This window comes from Dreissena polymorpha, chromosome 5 (genome assembly GCF_020536995.1).
Source record: "Dreissena polymorpha isolate Duluth1 chromosome 5, UMN_Dpol_1.0, whole genome shotgun sequence".
NCBI lineage: Eukaryota > Metazoa > Mollusca > Bivalvia > Myida > Dreissenidae > Dreissena > Dreissena polymorpha.
In genome coordinates this window covers 30,121,757-30,141,098 of record NC_068359.1, presented here as the reverse complement: position 1 = coordinate 30,141,098, position 19,342 = coordinate 30,121,757, and the positions used below count along the sequence as shown (strand labels likewise).

The window sequence follows — 19,342 nt, the reverse complement described above, 5'->3', positions numbered from 1 at the left end:
TAAGCAGACACCCCATCCACTATACCACAGACACCGAACCAGCTATAAATTCCTGTGGCTAGAAAACAAAAAAATATAAGATGCTAGATCTTTAAGCTTGGAACATGTAACTTGTTTTAAGATTGATTTTTTTTGGATGCATTACTTAATCATGTAATTATTGCAACAATTATAATATTTTGAACACAATCATGTCAATATATTTATTAAAAATACATAGTTATCAAAAAAACTTAAAAAGCTTTTGCCCGTAAATTAGGTAGCACCTATAATCATATTAATTGTTTAGCCGCAAAACCTGCAAATATTGTTTTGGCGGGATATTATATACATGTATGGTATTTACAGACACCATGACCAATCGTGATACATCGGCTATCTCGGATTCCTCCGTAAGATAGGCCTCGTGGCTAACGGTCGCCATATTGCCTTGTATTACTACTTTACTACCCAAAAGGTTGTCAGTCTATTGTTATGAGGCTATATACATGCGCGTTGAACTAGCGCCAAACTTTTTACCGAAACTTTGATATTAAGAGCACTATTAACGTTCATTTGTGTTGCAATTTGACCTATTATCCAAGTGATTTACTTTTCCATTATTATTTAATCACCCTATCAACCAATTTTTAAGATGAAATTACGGTGTTTACAAAACCAACCAAACCGAAAGTGAAACAGGATGCATTTCGTTTCGCGATGTAAACATTAAATATTTGTTCAGTTTGAGGAAGCGAATCGATAATAGACGTTGGAATATGTATGCAATACAGACTATCATTGCCGATTGTAGTACTGGCTAAAAAATACCTTTTATGACAGGTCATGTATAGAACGTTAATCAAATAGTGACCATAAATCACTACAAATGTCTGGGTTGTTCATTAACCCATTTATGCCCAGTGGACTCTCCCATCCTTCTAAATTGGATCAATTTGTTTCCAAAAGTAGGGGTGTCTGGTATATTTATTTCTATATTTAGAATATTTCTTACAGAAATTTCTTTAAGCAAACAGCGCAGACCCAGATGAGACGCCGCATTATGCGGCGTCTCATCTGGGTCTACGCTGTTTGCAATGTCCTTTTTTTCAGGACGCTAGGCATGAATGGGTTAATATTTCACGTTTCTGATCTAATTGCCTGTATCTAGTTGTAATTAACATGATATTGATAAAATTAAAACGTTTTTTTCATAAATTAACATGACATGTTTTATTTTTATCATTTAGGGAATATATAATTGTATCATTATCATCATTAAATATTCTGAAAATGATCTCAATTATCATGATTACTTTAAAGTAGAATTTTTAAATTTTACTCATTGTTTTTAATGAATTTGCACATTTGCTTGATTCAAAATAAAATGTTTTAATAAGGGTTTCAGTTGTTAGTTTTAACCCATTTTTAGTTCGATTAAATTTAAAGTACTAACTACGTACATGTATGTGAAATGTTCTTGAGTTCGTTTCCTGGGCCTAGAACCAGTACTTGGGTGTCTCTTGGAGATTTCTTAAGAATGCTCACACACTGGGGATCAAACCAGTGACCTCCAGATCATTAGGTGGACACCACATCCATTACACATCAGCGACCTTTAATTAGTAAATTACTTTAGTATTGCAGCATTATATAATGTAATGTTGCTACATATTTTTGGAAAATGATTAATGTGCAGTACTAAATAAATCTAAATGCATACAATTTTAATTGTGTATATTGTGTGATTATTAGTTACAAATTCCCTTTTTACAGGTTTACTGGATTATGAAAGACTGATAAACATAAAATTGACAACTCATCTCCCCAACGATACTTTGTGTGGCTCATTCTCGGAACAAACCCATAGTCAGTGAGAAAACTACAGTGTAAATAGACCACTTGATTGTGACAATTATGGCTGACCAAGCAAATGTTATCATTTAAAATAAAGAAAACTTCCAGTTCAATATACATTTTATACCAATTATGACATTGGCCAACACAGAAAATAATTATAAGGTTGATTTTCTCAAAATTGACTGTTACAATTGGATACTGTTTTAAGCTTCACTCTACTTTGTCTGAAAATAAAAGTCCTAAATGATGTAATAGAAACATACATATTTAATTTTTAGTTTTACAAGGATATATATATATATATATATATATATATATACATATATTATAATATCTTTTTATCGATGGCCAATCAATTTAAGTTTAACTAATATATACATACACATTTTATACATGTGTATGCTTTGATTTTTTTTCTATTGAAGCCAAATTTATATCCTATTAGATAGATAGATAATATCACAGCAGTATTCCTAGTTTGTCTGCAAGTACTGCAGAAATCATGGATTATTATTTTACTGAGTCAGCCTTAATCTTTATATTATAATTGTTAAAACAGATTAAGATGTGCATTATACAATTGAGGATGCATCAAGATTAAAAAATGGTACATGTATAAATTAATAAAGAATCAATAACAATCAGAAACTGTGCATTTTTTTCAGTATTGTGTGGAAGGATTTGAAGTAATTATGTGTTTTTGAAAAATGATTTATGTGAATTTGAATAAATATATAAAATTTAGTGATTTTCTCAGACAAAACTGTTAATTACATACTAAAGTATTCAGAATGTATTATTGTAATTTTCATTCGAATTTTTTAGTACAAAAAGCACTTTTCCCTGGCATTTGTATTTATAGTAATTGCATATTTTATAATTCTGACAGCATTTATAAACTGTGTTCATGCAAGCATGAAACCGGTTTCATTTTTTGAGTATTTAAACAAGAGGGCCATGATGGCCCTGTATCGCTCCACTGCTGAAAAAAGGCTGAAACAAATTTCTCTGCATGTGCAAATACTTAAATATAGGCCCTATTTAAGCACATGTACACTTTTGTGACCTTCTGGGCTGGGTCAAATTTAACCCCAGGGGCATAATTTGAGCAAATTTTGTAGAGGACTACTATATCTCACTACATACAAAATGTGGTAGCCCTAGGTCCTAGAGTTAAGGACAAGAATATTTTTAAAGTTTTCACAAAATAAGCAAGATATAAGCGTATATAATGTTCAATTTTGTGACATGCAGGTCAGGATCAAATTTGACCCAAAGGGCATAATTTGAACAAACTTGGTAGAGGACTATAAGATGTTACTGCATACCAAATTTGGTAGCCATAGTCCAAATGGTTTTCGACAAGAAGATTTTTAAAGATTTCACAAAATAGGCGCTTTAAAAGCGTTTATTCAATTTTGTGACCCCCTGGGGCAGGGTCAAAGTTGACCCCAGAGGCATTATTTGAACAAATTTGGTAGAGGTTTATTAGATGTCACTACATACCAAATTTGGTAGCCCTAGGCCCAATGGTTATGGACAACAAGATTTTTAAAGTTTTCACAAAATAGGCCCCATATAAGTGTATGTTCAGTTTTGTGACCCCGTGCAGGGTCAAATTTGACCCAAGGGGCATAATTTGAACAAACTTGGTAGAGAACTATAACATGTCACTACATACCAAATTTGGTAGCCCTATGCCTTATGGTTAAGGACAAGAAGAGTTTTTAAATATTCACAAAATAGGCACTATATAAGCATATAATTGATTTTGTGGCCCCCGGGGCAGGGTCAAATTTGACCCCTGGGGCATAATTTGAACATACTAAGTAGAGGACTATACAATGTCACTACATACCAAATTGTGTAGCCCTAGGCCTAATGGTTATGGACAAGATTTTTTTTAAGTTATCACAAAATAGGCATTATATAAGCATATGTTCAATTTTGTGACCCCCGGGGCAGGGTCAAATTTGACCCAAGGGATTAAATTTGAACAAATTTGGTAGAGGACTATTAGATGTCACTATATACCAAATTTGATAGCCCTACGCCGGATTGTTATGGACAAGAATTATTTTGAAGTTTTCACAAAATAGGCCTTATATAAGCATATGTTCAATTTTGTGACCCTCGGGGCAGGGTCAAACTTGACCCCAGGGGCATAATTTGAACAAACTTGGTAGAGGATTATAAGATGCCACTACATACCAAATTTGGTAGCCCTAGGCCCTATGGTTATGGACGAGAAGATTTGTAAAGTTTTCACAAAATATACCCTATATAAGCATATGTTCAATTTTGTGACCCCCGGGGCAGGGTCAAATTTGACCCCAGGGGTATAATTTGAACAAATTTGGTAGAGGACTATTAGATGTGTCTACATACCAAATTTGATAGCCCTAGGCCCAATGGTTATGGACGGGAGATTTTGAAAGTTTTCACAAAATAGGCCTTATTTAAGCAAATTTTCAATTTTGTGACCCCCAGGGCAGAGTCAAATTTGACACAGGGGCATAATTTGAACAAATTTGAAAGAGGTTCACCCCAGGAACATTCCTAAGAAATTTCATCAGAATTGGACCAGTAGTTTAGGAGAAGATGTTTAAAGGAAAAGTTTATGCATGGATGCACGATGGACACAGGACCTTTGGCCAGTGGAGCTAAAAATCAAATTAAACATTTAGTTTTGATGTAAAATCAGTTTTTATATGCAAGTGTTTATTTCACTTATAAATTAAAACAGCATATTATTCATTATTGAAAAGATTATTCCAAGCTTGATGTCATATTTCAACTTTGCACAGTGTAGTTAATTGAACATTGTATTGAACTGTATGGGCAGCTATATTTTTTAATTTATGTATGTTGTATTATACAAAATGCATTATTTCTACCACAAGTAAACCATATAAGGCCTACTGCTACTAAATAGGCACTGGTATGAATTTGACACTGTTTTTGATGCTCATACAAAACTTTAATAATTACTACACTTTAGTATATTAAATATTTTCAAGTTTTTGTTCATCATTTTTTGCAAAAGAAAAGAGTGTCTTAATGCATTTGAAAATATACTTAAAACAAACTAAAAATGCATTTTAACATACCTTTTTCCTTGTAAAGTGTATTTGGGATGATAAAAAATACACTTGAAGAGTATTAATGTTGGAAAAATGCAGAAAAAAATACATTTGTTTCTGTTAGAAGTGTGTCTTGTCTGCATTTTTAAGTGTATTAAATGCACATCAAATGCAGATAAATACAATGCCAATACTGTTACATGTATTGTAATGGACATAAAATGCACTTGTTCTTGTAATTAAATGCTTTAGTGAATTGAAATAACCTTTTATAACGTTTTAACAATTAATAATACCTTTTTATATAAATTTTCTTTTGAAATGTGACACTTAAATGATTTTTGCACCACTAGTAAGAGGTATAATTTGTGCTCATAATGCTTTATCATTACACTTTATAATATCATTTGTTGTATAAAAATTTCCCGTAAAATTCATGTGAAAGCTCAAGAGATCAATAGCAGCGTGCTATACCCTGCTCCTTTTTACATGACTTGATGGTATTTAGTCCCCAATTCTACATGGCTAAGGGAAAATTAATGTGCAGATTTGACAAATAAGTCTTAACTGGGATCCAATAGGCAGACTTTCATATTACTTGTATTTAATTTAAATCATGATCTGAATTGCTCTTTGGCAAATCTTTGTTGGTCACAGTATTCAACTGAATTTTGTTCACTTTGTAGTGATTATATTTTCTATATTTATCAGACAACACCTTTCTTCTAAAGTTTAACATGATTGCTTGGTTAATTTAGAAACAAAATCAATGCATCATAACATAAAATGAAAATATGTGTAATAGTAAAAATGGCAGCAAAAAAGCACTAGATTATCTGCCTTAAATCTGAGACGATATGTTGATGTATTGGAATTTCTCATAAATAATGTGTTCCATAGTTGTATAATTGTATAGTATCATGCATGAGTGGTGTCAATGTCACAATACCAATTAAAGCCTATAATTTAGTAATACAATTTGAAGTTTGATGTGTGTTTTTTTCAAGATCTGTTATATATAATTATATATACATGTATATATATATATATTGTTGAAAAGTTAACATGCAGTAAGTTTACTGAAAAGTGCCAAATAGTTTTACTGATTTGGTTGGATGCATATATGCAGATATATCATGGTTTGTGCAGAGGACAGTAGCAAAAACAAGAGCTGTCTCCGTAGGATGACATATGCCCCCGATAACCGCTTTCATAGAAGTTATGAGCATTTTTCAAAACCTAAACGCCGACCCTAAGTTCAAGGTCAAAGGGGTCAAAATTTGTGTGTGTATGGGAAGGCCTTGTCCATATACACATGCATACCAAATATGAATGTTACATCTGAAGCGACATAGAAGTTATGAGCATTTTTCAAAACCTAAATGCAAAGTGTGACGGATAGACAGACGGACAGTGCGATCACTATATGCCCTCCTTTGGGGGCATAAAAATGTGTTTCACATTGTTTTGGTAAATTAGTAATGTAGTTATAAGAACAGAATCATCAATTATAAAGTTATTGATTATAAAGTGTTGCTGGCATATTTGATGCATTCTTCTAGCTATAAGAAGGTCCCTGTTTTATCCCCACTGGCACCGAGTGAGGGTTCTCAAAATCTTTAAACAATATAAATAACTACATATAGGGTCAAGAGCCTTGTTGATATGGGGGCTAAACACCTGAAATCAAAGCGACCCAGGATAAAGGCCGAGGCCAAATAAATAAACCAGAGGCCGCATGAGCCTGCTATACTCTGAACAAGTATTGTTTCTTCTCAGAAAACTGGCTTAAGTGTCTTACTAAGCTTTAGACTTTGAGTTTCAGTGCAATCAATCTAAAATAAATTGGTCAAATTAAATAATAATTTGTAAAAAATAAACATTCTGCACAAATTCAATTATTTACTTTACCTGTGTGCATGAATCATTTTAGTCTTGATGGTTAGTGAACTATGTCAAAAGCACCATATCTATGAAACACTTGTATTTTGAATAGTGCAAGGTTCCACAGAAATAATGCTGATGATAATTCTACACGATGATGAATTACTAGATATATTTCTAAATTCCATTTCCACCAACAAATCGGTTATTCCACTACCAGTTCACATGCTTCATACACAGTTGAAAATAACACTATTCCACTCATCAACCGTGACAAATGTACTCATTTTTTCAACTTTTCGCAATTAAATTGTCTTCTACTGTTATTGTTGTTGTTGTACTTTTGAAAGTAGTTCGAAAGATGGCGACTATTAACCCAGAGATTGATTTATGAAATAAATCGTCTGCTGATCCAGAGTGACACCATGACGTTAATCTATTTATAGTATGCGGAACGCTTCGCTTGCTCCGGTAAGGGACATCACCCTAACATAACACAAATATAAATAAACCTACATGTAAGGTCATTCTATTAGCCGCAGTCACGTCTTAATACTTTATGAATTCACTTTTTAATATGTCTTACATCATATCGAGTTCGTATGAAGGACGCCATGAAAGTTTGCGAAATGTTGTTCTAAATCATTGATGACATGTCACTGTAGACATAACCCCAATATTTGAAAATGAGATAAATCTGCAACTCGCGCAGTCACGGCCTTGACTACAATTAATTGGTTAGCTAAGGGGTACCGTTAGCTAAGTACAAGTGTTAAAGCACATGATTACATTTTTATTAGAAAATGAAAATTTTAATACAGCCACTTGTAACGTATTTATGTGATCCGAAAGAATTCATGATCCGAAACTCATTGAACAACCTTACTAAGAATGTTTTGTGCATATTGTTATGGGATTCGAAATTGTAAAATAAAATTGCATCACATGATAAATGTGGAGGAACTGAAACTGAATTTCTACAGAAGAAATGGAGGAAATCGGATTAGGTAATCGCTGCTTTTATCTTCTCGCCAGCATAAAATTCAACATTTCTATTCATGTTTTGCTATTAGTTCTTCTTGAATGCTCTGAGCCTTTATGAGTACATACGTACAACTCATTGTTTTGCTATGAACTATACACGGGTAATGCATATCTTTTTTTTCTATAAACTTCCCTAATATTGAAGGCAAACCAAATGTAAATTTATTTCACAGTTAGTTCAATAATACATGTATTAAAAATGATTGCTAAATATTTTCGCACTATTTGAAAGGCAGTCACATTAAAAGATATCAGAAGATTTGTACTTTTTTATCTCCATAAAATTAGTTTTAATAGCTTTATTTAGTTTTTATTAACTTAATATTAAATGTCACTTTTTTACATTCCTGTTGATAAAAATTAAAACAATAACCTCTTACATATTTAAAGAACTGCTGTATATTTTCTTAATATGAATAAAACACAATGTTGTGTTTATACTGTTTTTTTGGTCAGTGTAAATTAAAGGGTACATGTATTTATTCATCCTTAATCTAGGCCAACAGTACGGCAGTCCTACGTTTAAAAAAAGAAGTTTAGTAGATCTAAATACGCGTTTTGAAACATCTTTTTTTCTTTTCATTTGTTATAATAATAATGGAACATCCAACCGTTATTACTACATGTATAATATTGTAATTGTATAGTTCGAACTTAATTATAATTTTTTTTGGAAAACAAATATTAATATAAATAAATGCATTTTACGGATTGTGGCTCCCCTTTATCACTTTAGACTTTAGACTATGGTTGTTGTAATGTTTAAGTTATCATACGTATAACAGAAAGTGGAAAGAAAATAATGGCTGAAAAATAACCAAACATTACGTTGGAACACCTTTAACACATCCTCTGACTTAATTTCAGAATAAACAAGCAAATGACTTGTATCTTAGGTAACTATGTGGTATTCATAACATATACATATATTCATATAAATTAACAGAAAGTGGTTGTATGTTTGTATAAGTATTTTATTGTCCAAGGGACTGGCAACCACGACGACAAAGAAAAAAAAAATGTAAAATACCGCATTTGTGTACACTTATTAGTTTATATTGATTAAAATATCATGACTGGTATATTACATTACTTGAAAAAAGTTCATATTTTCAGTATATTCGATAATAAAATTTTGCGATGTGAAATCGAAAGTACATCGCGAAAATAGGTGACATAACGATATACACACTATACACAACGCAAGTACCGGAAGTACCGGTAGATTGATCATTTTATATATATTATATATACAATGCACTAAGCATGTACAATATGCATTCCTGGGTTTACCACGTGACGATGATGATCAATCTACTGGCGTTATTTATTGTTAACTGGTAGTTACCTGGTAGATATACCCAGTAAAATTTATTACCAAATATACTGAAAATATGAAAACTTAACAACTTTTTTCAAGTAATGTAATATACCAGTCGTGATATTTAAATCAATATAAACTAATAATTGTAAAAACATCTGGTATTTTAAAACTTTTCTTTTCTTCGTCGTCGTGGTTGCCAGTCCCTTTAACTGTCTGTACTGATTTACCAGTTGAATAGAAAAAAAAACAGCAACAAATACTTTTAACTGTTAGGTAATTACCGTAATAGTTAAAGGTTTAAAGTTTGCTTTATGGTTTTATGTACATGTAGCATGCTGATTTGGCTGACATGATATAACAGAAGGGCACAGTGTTTTTAAGAACACCTTTGGTCAGTGGTGTGGCATCCATCGTTAGCCTTGTGAAAACTTTTCATTCAAACAATTATGTTTCCTCCTTTTCTGCTGGGTTGATTTTCACTAAACCTCACAGAAATGATTGACCCTTTTTCAAATCGAAAAAGGCATCTTACAAATTATAATCCCTTGATAGTTTCAATTTCAGAGATTTGTACAGTTTTCAGTTTTAAAATCTATTTGTTTTTTGCTTTTGTGACCATTATGAATTCATGCAATGAGATGCAAGTTAAATAATAGTATTGCTCCTGACCCACAGTTAAGAGGTTTTAAATGCAAAAAATCGTGTCCTGTTAAACCTATTGGGTAACATTTCAAGATTTGTATGTACATGTATGATGTTAACCCTTGACCACGCAGACATGTATTTTGACACATTTGTAGTCCCTTAGAGGGTTACATTTAATTAAATACCATTCTTACAAAATTAAGTTTTGAAGGCTTCATTTCCAAGCCTTAGGTACTGATGAGCAGCAAACAGCATAAAACCTGAACAGACTGCGAGTTAAGTAGGCTGTTCTGGTTTTATGCTGTTTGCAAAAGCCATTTTCACTTTGCTTCTTATGGGGAAAGGGTTAATCCACATGTAGGATTGCCACACTGGTTTGAGAAATCCAAATCATTGTTTATTGACTGTTAAACAATGCATTTTTAGCTCTACTGGCCGAAGGCCGGAAGAGCTTATGTCATGGCGTGGTTTCCGTCGTCCGTCCGTGCGTGCGTTATACTTTTTCTTGTTTACGCGATAAAGTCCACAGTTTTCATCCGATTCTTTTCAAACTTGTTCAGTGTCTTTATATTAATGAGGACTCGAACCCTATTGAAAATGGGTTACATCAGAGTAAAAAGTCCAGAATTATCTCCCCTTGAATTTGAGAAAATTGTGAAATAAGGCTTGTTTATGCAATAAAGTCCACAGTTTTCATCCAATTATTTCCCAACTTGCACAGTGTCTTTATCTGAATGATGAGTCAAATACTATTGAAAATGAGCAATATCGGAGTCATAATTCCAGAATTATCTCCCCTTGAATTTGAGAAAAAAATGAAAATTCAGTTTTTTTATGTGATAAAGTCCATAATTTTCATCCAATTCTTGGCAAACTTGCATAGTGTCCTTGTATCAATGAGGACTCAAACCCTTTTGTAAAAAGAGCAATATCGAAGCAATAAGTCCAGAATGACTTCCCTTGAATATGAGAAAATTTTGAAGTCCCGCTTGTATACGCAAATAATTCCACAGTTTTTATCCAATTATTTCCAAATGTGCACAGTATCAGAATCTTTATATCAATGAGGACTTGAACCCTATTGAATATGAGCAGTATCGGAGAAATAAGTACACAATAATTTCTTGAATTTGAGAAAACCTGGAAATCATACATCAAAGAGTGGTAGCTTTCCTCTGATGCTAGGTACCGCAATTTTATTTCCAAATTTATGACAGCTGTAAGGGGCTATATTCTGAATAGTCATCTGCAACGTCTTTTTTGGGGTCAGTCCGAAATTGGTTTGGTAATGAGTCAAAAGCCTTCTAACCATTTTGTTATGTGATATGATCAGTGAATACTACTTGTCCTTTATAGCATCTGAATAATTGTTTTGAACATAGTGATAAAACGAGGAATTATTTTAATGTATCTGCAGCAGATTACATTTTGAAAATGTGTAAGGGAAAAAGTAATTGAAGTGAGTAACTTCTCCTTTTCTCACCATGTTCTTTACTCTTATCGCAGCAATATTTTCCATTTTGATTTCATTCAGAATAGTAATTTGCAAACTTTATATGAGTCGGTCCAGAATTTGTTCACTCTCTTCTCTGATGCATGTCATAAAAATTAGAAATATATGGTTTTAGTATACTATGCTATGATATGGCCAACCTTTGACTCCAAACAATCATAATGCTCATACTAAGCAACACAAATAATGATCAAGCACTGAAATCAGATCATTTTAATGAATATGGCATAAATCATCGTAATTGAACTGATATTTTGAATTGATGAAAATGACATAAACAATAATTGTTAAAACTGTTTCTCAATGTTGTTAAATATTCCAGCCAGTAGAGCGATTTAGGCCCTCATGGGCCTCTTGTTGGTTCATGTTATAACTTTAAACTAAAGAGAATATTGATAAGAAGCATTACTCTTGTCATATCTATATAAATGATGACCATTGCTTACCTCCCTTAGATGTCTTCCTGTTTGAGTAGTCCTTAGGTATCAGAATCGAAGAAATACCACTGAGCTTGTTATATGTACATGAGTGAAGTTAAATGACAAAAATAACTGAAACACTGTATTATGTGAATTGGGAATAAGACATCAATTTGGAAATAAATTGTGTTTTATCAAAAGTGCATAATATGCAGTTTTATATGTTGTATTTATCTAGTTTGACAAATTATAATTAAAACAGATACTTGCATATATAATAGCATCATTTAAATTGATTTTACTTCAAAACTGGATTTTTATTAATTTAAAAAAAAATCCTCATAAAATGAACTGTGTCCATGCCGTGCATGGACACGGGTTTAAAAATACACTTTAAATAATAAAAATACAATCACTATTAATGAAAAAGTCATGGAAAATTGCTTATTAAGCTTAAATTATAGATAATATATTACAAAAATAAATGTAGATCATGAAATGAATAGTTTTGTTTGAGAAAATCACCAAAATGATGTCCATTCCCAGTTTGATGTCTTATTCCCAATTCACATAATACAGTGTTCTGATGTCTTTTAAGTTAAAAACTTGAATTCTATTTGAAATGTTCTTTAAATATTGCTTAGAGGTTACGCATCGCCAATTAATTTCCTTCTTTGTTATATATAGAATTCGCAATCTTTGATCTCAAATTTCACCATGACCGAGCGATAAGCCAATATATCACTATACATGGCTGGAAAGGCGGTTGCATAAGCTTACAAAAAAACTGCATTTGAAAAAATTCTATTCGCCAAACTCAAAATAATTACCTTAGAACATATGCACCGGTTTTGACAGCTTCCGGCACTGCCATTTGAAGGCAAACACCATGCCCTACTATTGAGGCTGGCAACCACCAACATACAAAGAAATGCACAAATCAGGCCTTTTGCCCTGTGACTTACACATGTACCTTTAAACTGATACCAAAACTTATCATTTCAAATACATTAAAATCTTATGCACCAGAACCTGTATCAAAGGTGCTTAGTAGCAAACTGACTGCATGTAACCCCCCAAATTACACTTCCGTTTAGGGTTATGTAACCTTAGACACTAAAGGTTAAAAGTTTGACAAACGCAGATCTAAGTACAGTAACTCTATATGTGTTTGCATACAGTTCAAGTTGTGATTATCTTTCCACATTTAGGAATATATGCATGGTAGTAATTTTTCTTAGTAATTTTAGCAATTCTAATGTAAGACCTAAACAAATATTGAATTAGACCAAATTATTGGTTAAAATGAGATTCGTCTAATCAATGAAAACTCGACTTACGGTTAAGACATTGCTTAAGTTGACTGCTGTCATTATTACAGGAGGTTTATCAACAAACAAGCATGAGTATGACAATATGGAGGCAGAACTAGGTACATGTAGGAGAGTGCAGTGCTGGAATGACAATTTTATGTTTTAGTCTTTTTTGCACATTTTGTATTAAAGTTTTCGAATTGTAATGCAACATTTTGATTTTCCGTTATCATTGCATTTTTTTATTGTGTGGTTTTGTGCATCCCGAATCAAATATAAAGAAAAATTTAATGAGCAAGTAAGAATTCTCAAAAATGCTAAGTTACCAACCCTCAATCTTTTCCCCCATCATTTTCTGCTAATCAAGCAAGACTTATTTGGTATATATATATATGTATATTTACAACTCAATTTATTATATATTATGGATTTATTATAAGGTGTAATAATGAGGAATACTACGTTGGCGCGAAGAAAAAAAACTAGTAGCCAAATTGCAGAGTTACTATGATAATATGATCAATGACCTACATCAAAAAGCTTATTTGCTCAATAAATGAATGTATATGCCGCTTTGTGTTTGTTACTAACAAAGAATGAACAGAAACATAATTATTATTATGTATTGACAGTAATGTTATACAATATGATAAGGGAGAGCATCAGTTAACATACAGACGGATGCTGGTTATTTCAACAGCTCACAATTGCATGCTGTTGCCCTTGTCAAAAAAGTGAGCAAAATCCGGTTATAACCCAGTTTTAAACTGGGTTTAACCCTGCGGTATTGGCACCGAGCTAAAAGCGAGTCTTTTAAACACACTTTTTGCTTACCGACTTGGTTTTATCTGAGTTGAATCTTGGTTTAACTCGCTTAAAGCCAACATAGTGGTTTTTTTAACCGTCTTAAGCTGGTTTAAAGTGAGTTTTTTTCAGGCATCAGTGTTTAACTCTGCGGTATTTGCACTGTGCTAAAAGCAGGTTTTTCAGACACGCTTTTAGCTTACCGACTGGGTTTTTTAGCTTACCGACTTGGTTTTTTCTGAGTTAAATCTTGGTTTAACTCGCTTTAAACCAACATAGTGGGTTTTTTAACCATCTTAAGTGGGTTTAAAGTGAGTATGATTTTCAACAAGTTGTTTTTTTGAGGTTTTTTAAACATGCTTAGACCAACTTCTGTCTGTGGAGTTGGTTTTAAGTGGGTAAAAAGTGTGTTTTTAATGTGAGCTATAAGCAGGCTAAACACTTTTTTTAAGTGAGCGAAAAGTAAGCTGAAAGCACGCCTTTGTTAGTTTTTTTCACAGTGAAAACATGCTTTTAACTCGCTTTAAACCTAGTTATTAACAGGATTTTATCTGTGAAAAAAACAAAAGCAATTTGTGGGTTTGGGTAAGTTGATTTTTGTGGGTTTTAACAGTGTTTAAGTGAGTTTTTTTTAAGAAAGTAGGTTTTTTGTGAGCCTTTTGTGGGATTTTGCAGTGTGAAAAAAAATAATTTTGGACTGATATGTTCTAGAAAAAATGGTTTTTGTGAAGCAATTACAACAGTTCATTATAAGCCCCATGTGGTTAAAAGGGAAAAAAACACAATGTGTATGAAAATTATGTTTATATGACAAAAATAGTACACCGCAAATTAATACAAACAGATTATTTTTACAATACATTATACAATAATAGACATTTATGGAAGATTTTAAAGCAAAAGGTTGACCGCAATGGACCACTGCGGGTGAAGTATTTAGACCACAGCTGCTGCAGAGACCTGGATCTCAGCTGTTGGAGGTACCTGAACCGCAGTGGAATGAGGAACCTGGATTTCAGCTTATGGAGGGACCTTGACGGCATACGGTGTTGGGACCTGCACAGCAGCTACTGGAGAGACCTTGACCGCTAGGGGACCTGGAAAGCAGCCAGTGCAGGGACCTAGACCTGATCTTGGCGGGTGGAGGGACCTGGAAAGAAGCTGGTAGAGACCTGGAAAGCGGGCGCTGGAGCGACATGTAGTTGTACCATTGATGCTGCTTGTGTCCTTCTCCTCTTGAGCATCTCTTACGCCAGTTGATCTGCAAAGGATTAATACCATATCACTTTCAAAAGGGCAAGGCATTCTTCAAACATGTTGATTGGTTATGTTTTCGTTCCACTTAACTATGAAATATTGCTGTTATGGTAATTTTGTTGCTTTAATAAAAATAATTTTAAGTTAGTTGCTTGTTGTTTTTGTTTGTTTATTTTTGAAATTTTAATCCAGTGATCACATGTGACTTAGCACTTTTCATCAATTATTAAAGAAATTGCGTTTGGTAGAAAATGCAGTGTGAAAATGTACCAAGATGCGTGGTCTCATTTGGCTGTGTGGTCTGGTGGCATTGTAAATGCAATAACCTGTATAGTTTACCTCTCAACAAATCGAGCTTTCTTGGTTAAGGACAGGGCGAGGTTTTCCCACTCTTGTTCCCCTCAAGTTTGCCAGCTTGTGCAGGGTAAAACCAGGTTTAAAAGTCCATACATCAGGCAGGCAATGATGCACATTCTTTCCAAAGGATCTTCCCATCAATGTCAATTTTGCCTTGTGGCAAGAGTTTAACCTTCAAAATTAAAATATATAAGTTCTAATTAAGTATGAGGGAAAGAAATCCGTTCAGTAATAACCAGAAATAGATATAAATAAAATTTTAGATGACAATAACCATGAAACACAACCATAGTTATTCACTGTACACAACATTTACACTTTTTCATGTGTAAGTTTATCTATTTTTGCTTCAAAATGTGTTGTTTATCCTTTAAATTGCAATACAATAACTTATCCATTTACATTTCCCAGTGACAATACATAAATATGATAATGATCATAATTAATTCAATAAACTAAATAAAAAAGGGGTGAAGAAATGACAATACAAACCTGTTAAAACTGTTCTTCAGTATTCCAAAAAAAACAACAGGCAGTTCAACCTCCTTTCCAACCAACTTATTATTGATTTCCACATTGCAGTAAAAAACACATTGTTTTCATCACACAATACTTCATGCTGACAGAATTTCAAGACATTTTACACTACCATTATAAGTCTTTCACTTCTTTATATTAATGTTGCTGAATTAAATTTAGCTCAATATTCAATTGCTTACACCAGCTTGTTTTTCAAAAGTTGTTGTTTTCAAAAAGATAACTTCCTCAGTGCAATAGCCAATCAAAAGCCTTATATCTTATTCCACACAGCCTTATCTCTAGGCAAACCCCATCAGTAGCCTTATCTACCCCTAGATAATCAGTACCCTGTTTAGCTCTAATGCCTGACAGATTGTTATCTGTTTATTGTTAGTGGTGTGAAATAAGGGTGTTTTTAGGTATTGTCTTGTTATTTTGTTGACAGTTTATGTAACACAGGTCATGTTTGGCATTTTATTATTTTATTGCAAATTAAGGAAATGGATATGATGGTATCATATGCAAATATCAAAATCTTGCATAACTTATGTACAAAAATAAATAGATTATTTCCAAAATAATGTTTCCAATACCATAATTATTTAAATATGCAGATTTAACAAGTAAATACTGTTTTAAACAAATATAAACAATCATATGAGATTGTTTAAAAAAAATAAAAAATTAAGACATAAAACAATCATAAGATATTGTTTATAATAAAAACAAACATAAAGAAAAAATTCAAAGTGAAACACAAACTCTTTCATTTTCATGTATAAAACTAAGCTTGACCATTGTTATAGTTTTTGTCAGTGATACTTGTTGTCCATCTGTGAACCTGTGATGTTCTGAAAGAGCCATTTTCATCCAATATTCCCTAAAAATTATGGGGAGCACACAAATGTACAATAGGGACAATGGCAAACAAGCTGTAAAAAAAAAACCTTTACAATTGACTTGTTTTATTTATGGCTATAAACATCAAACAAAGACCCAGTTGAAGAATTATTGTTTCATTGATGAGTTATATTAATAAACAAAAGACCAACTTGTTGAAAAGTGTGTTAAAGTGAGTCTTTAAGCCTCGTTGCAGCTCTCAACTTATTTACAAAAAGACCAAGTTAAACTCGCTTAAACCCACTTCTGTTTAAAAAAAGACCAACTTCTGTTGTAAAAGACTCGCTTATTAAACAAAAAGACACACTTAAACACACATAAACCAACTCATAAATAAAAAGGCTCACTTTTGACACACAAAAAACCGACTTCTTACAGAAAAAAACTCGCTTAAACACACATCTTCTTAAATTAACCAACTTTTAACTCAGTTAAGCACAGTTTAGCGCACATAAAACTCACTTTTATTAGCAAAAACCAACTTCCGCGAAGAAAAACTCAGAAAAAACACAGTTTTATGTTGGTTTAAGTGTGTTTTGGTATGAAAGTGGGTTATTTTTTGACAAGGGTGACCAATCACAATAGGGTATAAAACAAATTAGTCGCGAACTTTTCAAAATTGTGAAAAAATTAGTCGGGAACTCCTAAAAATTGTTAAAAAACAAGTCGGGAACTTGTACAAATTGTAAAATTCAGTTTGTTCAGAATAAGTATTGTCAAAGCATGTTTAATACTTGCATGTCTATAAATAATGCATTAAAATCATATTTTCATTGTCTTGACACTTTCTTTCAACAAATAACCACTTACATTGAGATCAACAATATTCTGACTGGTTCACTCTATCTAAAACCATAGAAAAGCCTAACTACTAACTACTGTCAATATCTGGTCTGGCTTATGTAAAATATTAAATCAAATTTTGAATAGTGAAATGGCTGTTTTTGACAGTTTTAAGCCCCAAAAGTCTGATTTTCACAGTTAAAAATGGTCGTTTTTGTCAAGTATAGTGGCTTAACTAGATTTGTGAAATGCCCGTGTCAAAATTGTGAAATGGCCGTTCACGGACATTTTCTAAGAAGGAAAAAATGCCCTGGCCTAATATAGCAATAACCTGATATATCAACTAATGATTAATCTACTTCCTGATTAATTCAAGTAAAGAATGTTTTGTAAGGTTCAACTTCACTTGCAAGGTTTTACAAATTATTCAATATGCCATTACTATTGCTGAAGTTAGGAATTTTAGATGTAGCATAAACTTATGAAATAGAGGATATTTGTTCATGTCAGTGTAAGATCGTTTGTTATTTCACGAGTGATCATAGAAAATATATTTTCAGGAGTGGCGCAGCAACGAGTGTAAATATTATTTTTCTATGATCACGAGAATAATCAACAGCTGAAAAGTTACCCTTTCTTGGAATTTTATCCCGTGACGTGCCTCAATACATTTCAAAACACAAAATGACGTCATTGGTGTGACGAAATGACGTCATTATACCAGTGAAATTCTCCAGTTAAACTCTTTTACATTGTAAATAAACGGTAAAAAAGCATAAAATAAAAAGAAAATGTGTTTGATTCGTTGGAATATTGATTTTAATTCACTTGTGAATCATAGAAATATATATAAATTTATTTATGATAATCTAAAAATAGAAAAAGGAGTTCTGAAAATCTGTTCTGTTCACCGGTGAAAATAACAATTTGTTCTTTTCACTGCTGTTATTTCACTGCAGAAATGTCATATTTTATCATGAGTTATAAAAGAAATATATCTTATTTTGTATACAGCTGTCATAAACTGTGTACAAGTATGAATCACATGTAGTACATATTTTTGTTAACGAAAGCATTTTGGCCTAAGAATGTACATATTCTCACTTTTTGAAGCTTTGAAGCAATTGTATTCCGAATCGTCCTAGTTTTCATACATTTGTTTAAATATGTGAAAATGATAGATGGTTTATAATTAACTCATAGCAGAACAAACCTATGTTTGCATGGTACATATACATAGATGAGGAGGGAATCGCTCACATAAACCTTGCAATTAAAAATGAGATTTTTACATGATTGCAAAGACAGGAAAAAAACTTTTAGTAAAGGTATTTTAAACTTGTTTAAAGTTTTAAAAATAGCAACCTACGTCAATAAAAGATTATTAAAGAAAACTTGCAATATGTGGGACTTAATTGCACCAATCAGATTTATGGGTTTTCCCAACAGTGAATATTTGTTTCCACTGTGCAGCACAACACTATTTGCATTTGAATAAATACTGTACGTCCTGGTACTATTTCTTCTGTACTCTTAATTATTAGAGTTTTTATTCATCATGCAAGTGAAGTTTTTTCTGTATAAAAAAATTAATGCGATGCTATAAAACTCGCTTTAACTTAAGGATAAACGATTGTTACCACTTCACAGTATTTAAT

The 19,342-nt window shown here is 32.4% G+C and overlaps 1 protein-coding gene and 2 long non-coding RNA genes across 5 annotated transcripts in view; 2 read left to right on the top strand and 1 right to left on the bottom strand.

Moving 5' to 3' along the window:
* Window positions 1–19,342, top strand: part of LOC127880866 (prestin-like) — a 97,752-nt gene that overhangs the window by 11,559 nt on the left and 66,851 nt on the right. Inside the window, exon 1 of one of the 3 annotated variants that reach the window (XM_052428336.1) lies at window positions 7,298–7,813. The exons of the other annotated variants lie outside the window; for them this stretch is intronic. Within the exon in view, the coding sequence (XP_052284296.1) occupies window positions 7,795–7,813 (19 nt within the window). The 5' untranslated portion in view covers window positions 7,298–7,794. Of the gene's footprint in view, window positions 1–7,297; window positions 7,814–19,342 lie in introns of those variants that run through there. 3 annotated transcript variants of the gene reach the window in all.
* LOC127880868 (uncharacterized) lies at window positions 361–4,271 on the top strand. Its single transcript, XR_008049795.1, has 2 exons — window positions 361–822; window positions 1,756–4,271. It is a non-coding gene; the product is annotated as an uncharacterized LOC127880868 (long non-coding RNA).
* On the bottom strand, window positions 14,646–17,434 carry LOC127880869 (uncharacterized). The gene is made up of 3 exons (XR_008049796.1): window positions 15,975–17,434; window positions 15,465–15,654; window positions 14,646–15,129 (listed from the first exon to the last, which is right to left on the bottom strand). It is a non-coding gene; the product is annotated as an uncharacterized LOC127880869 (long non-coding RNA).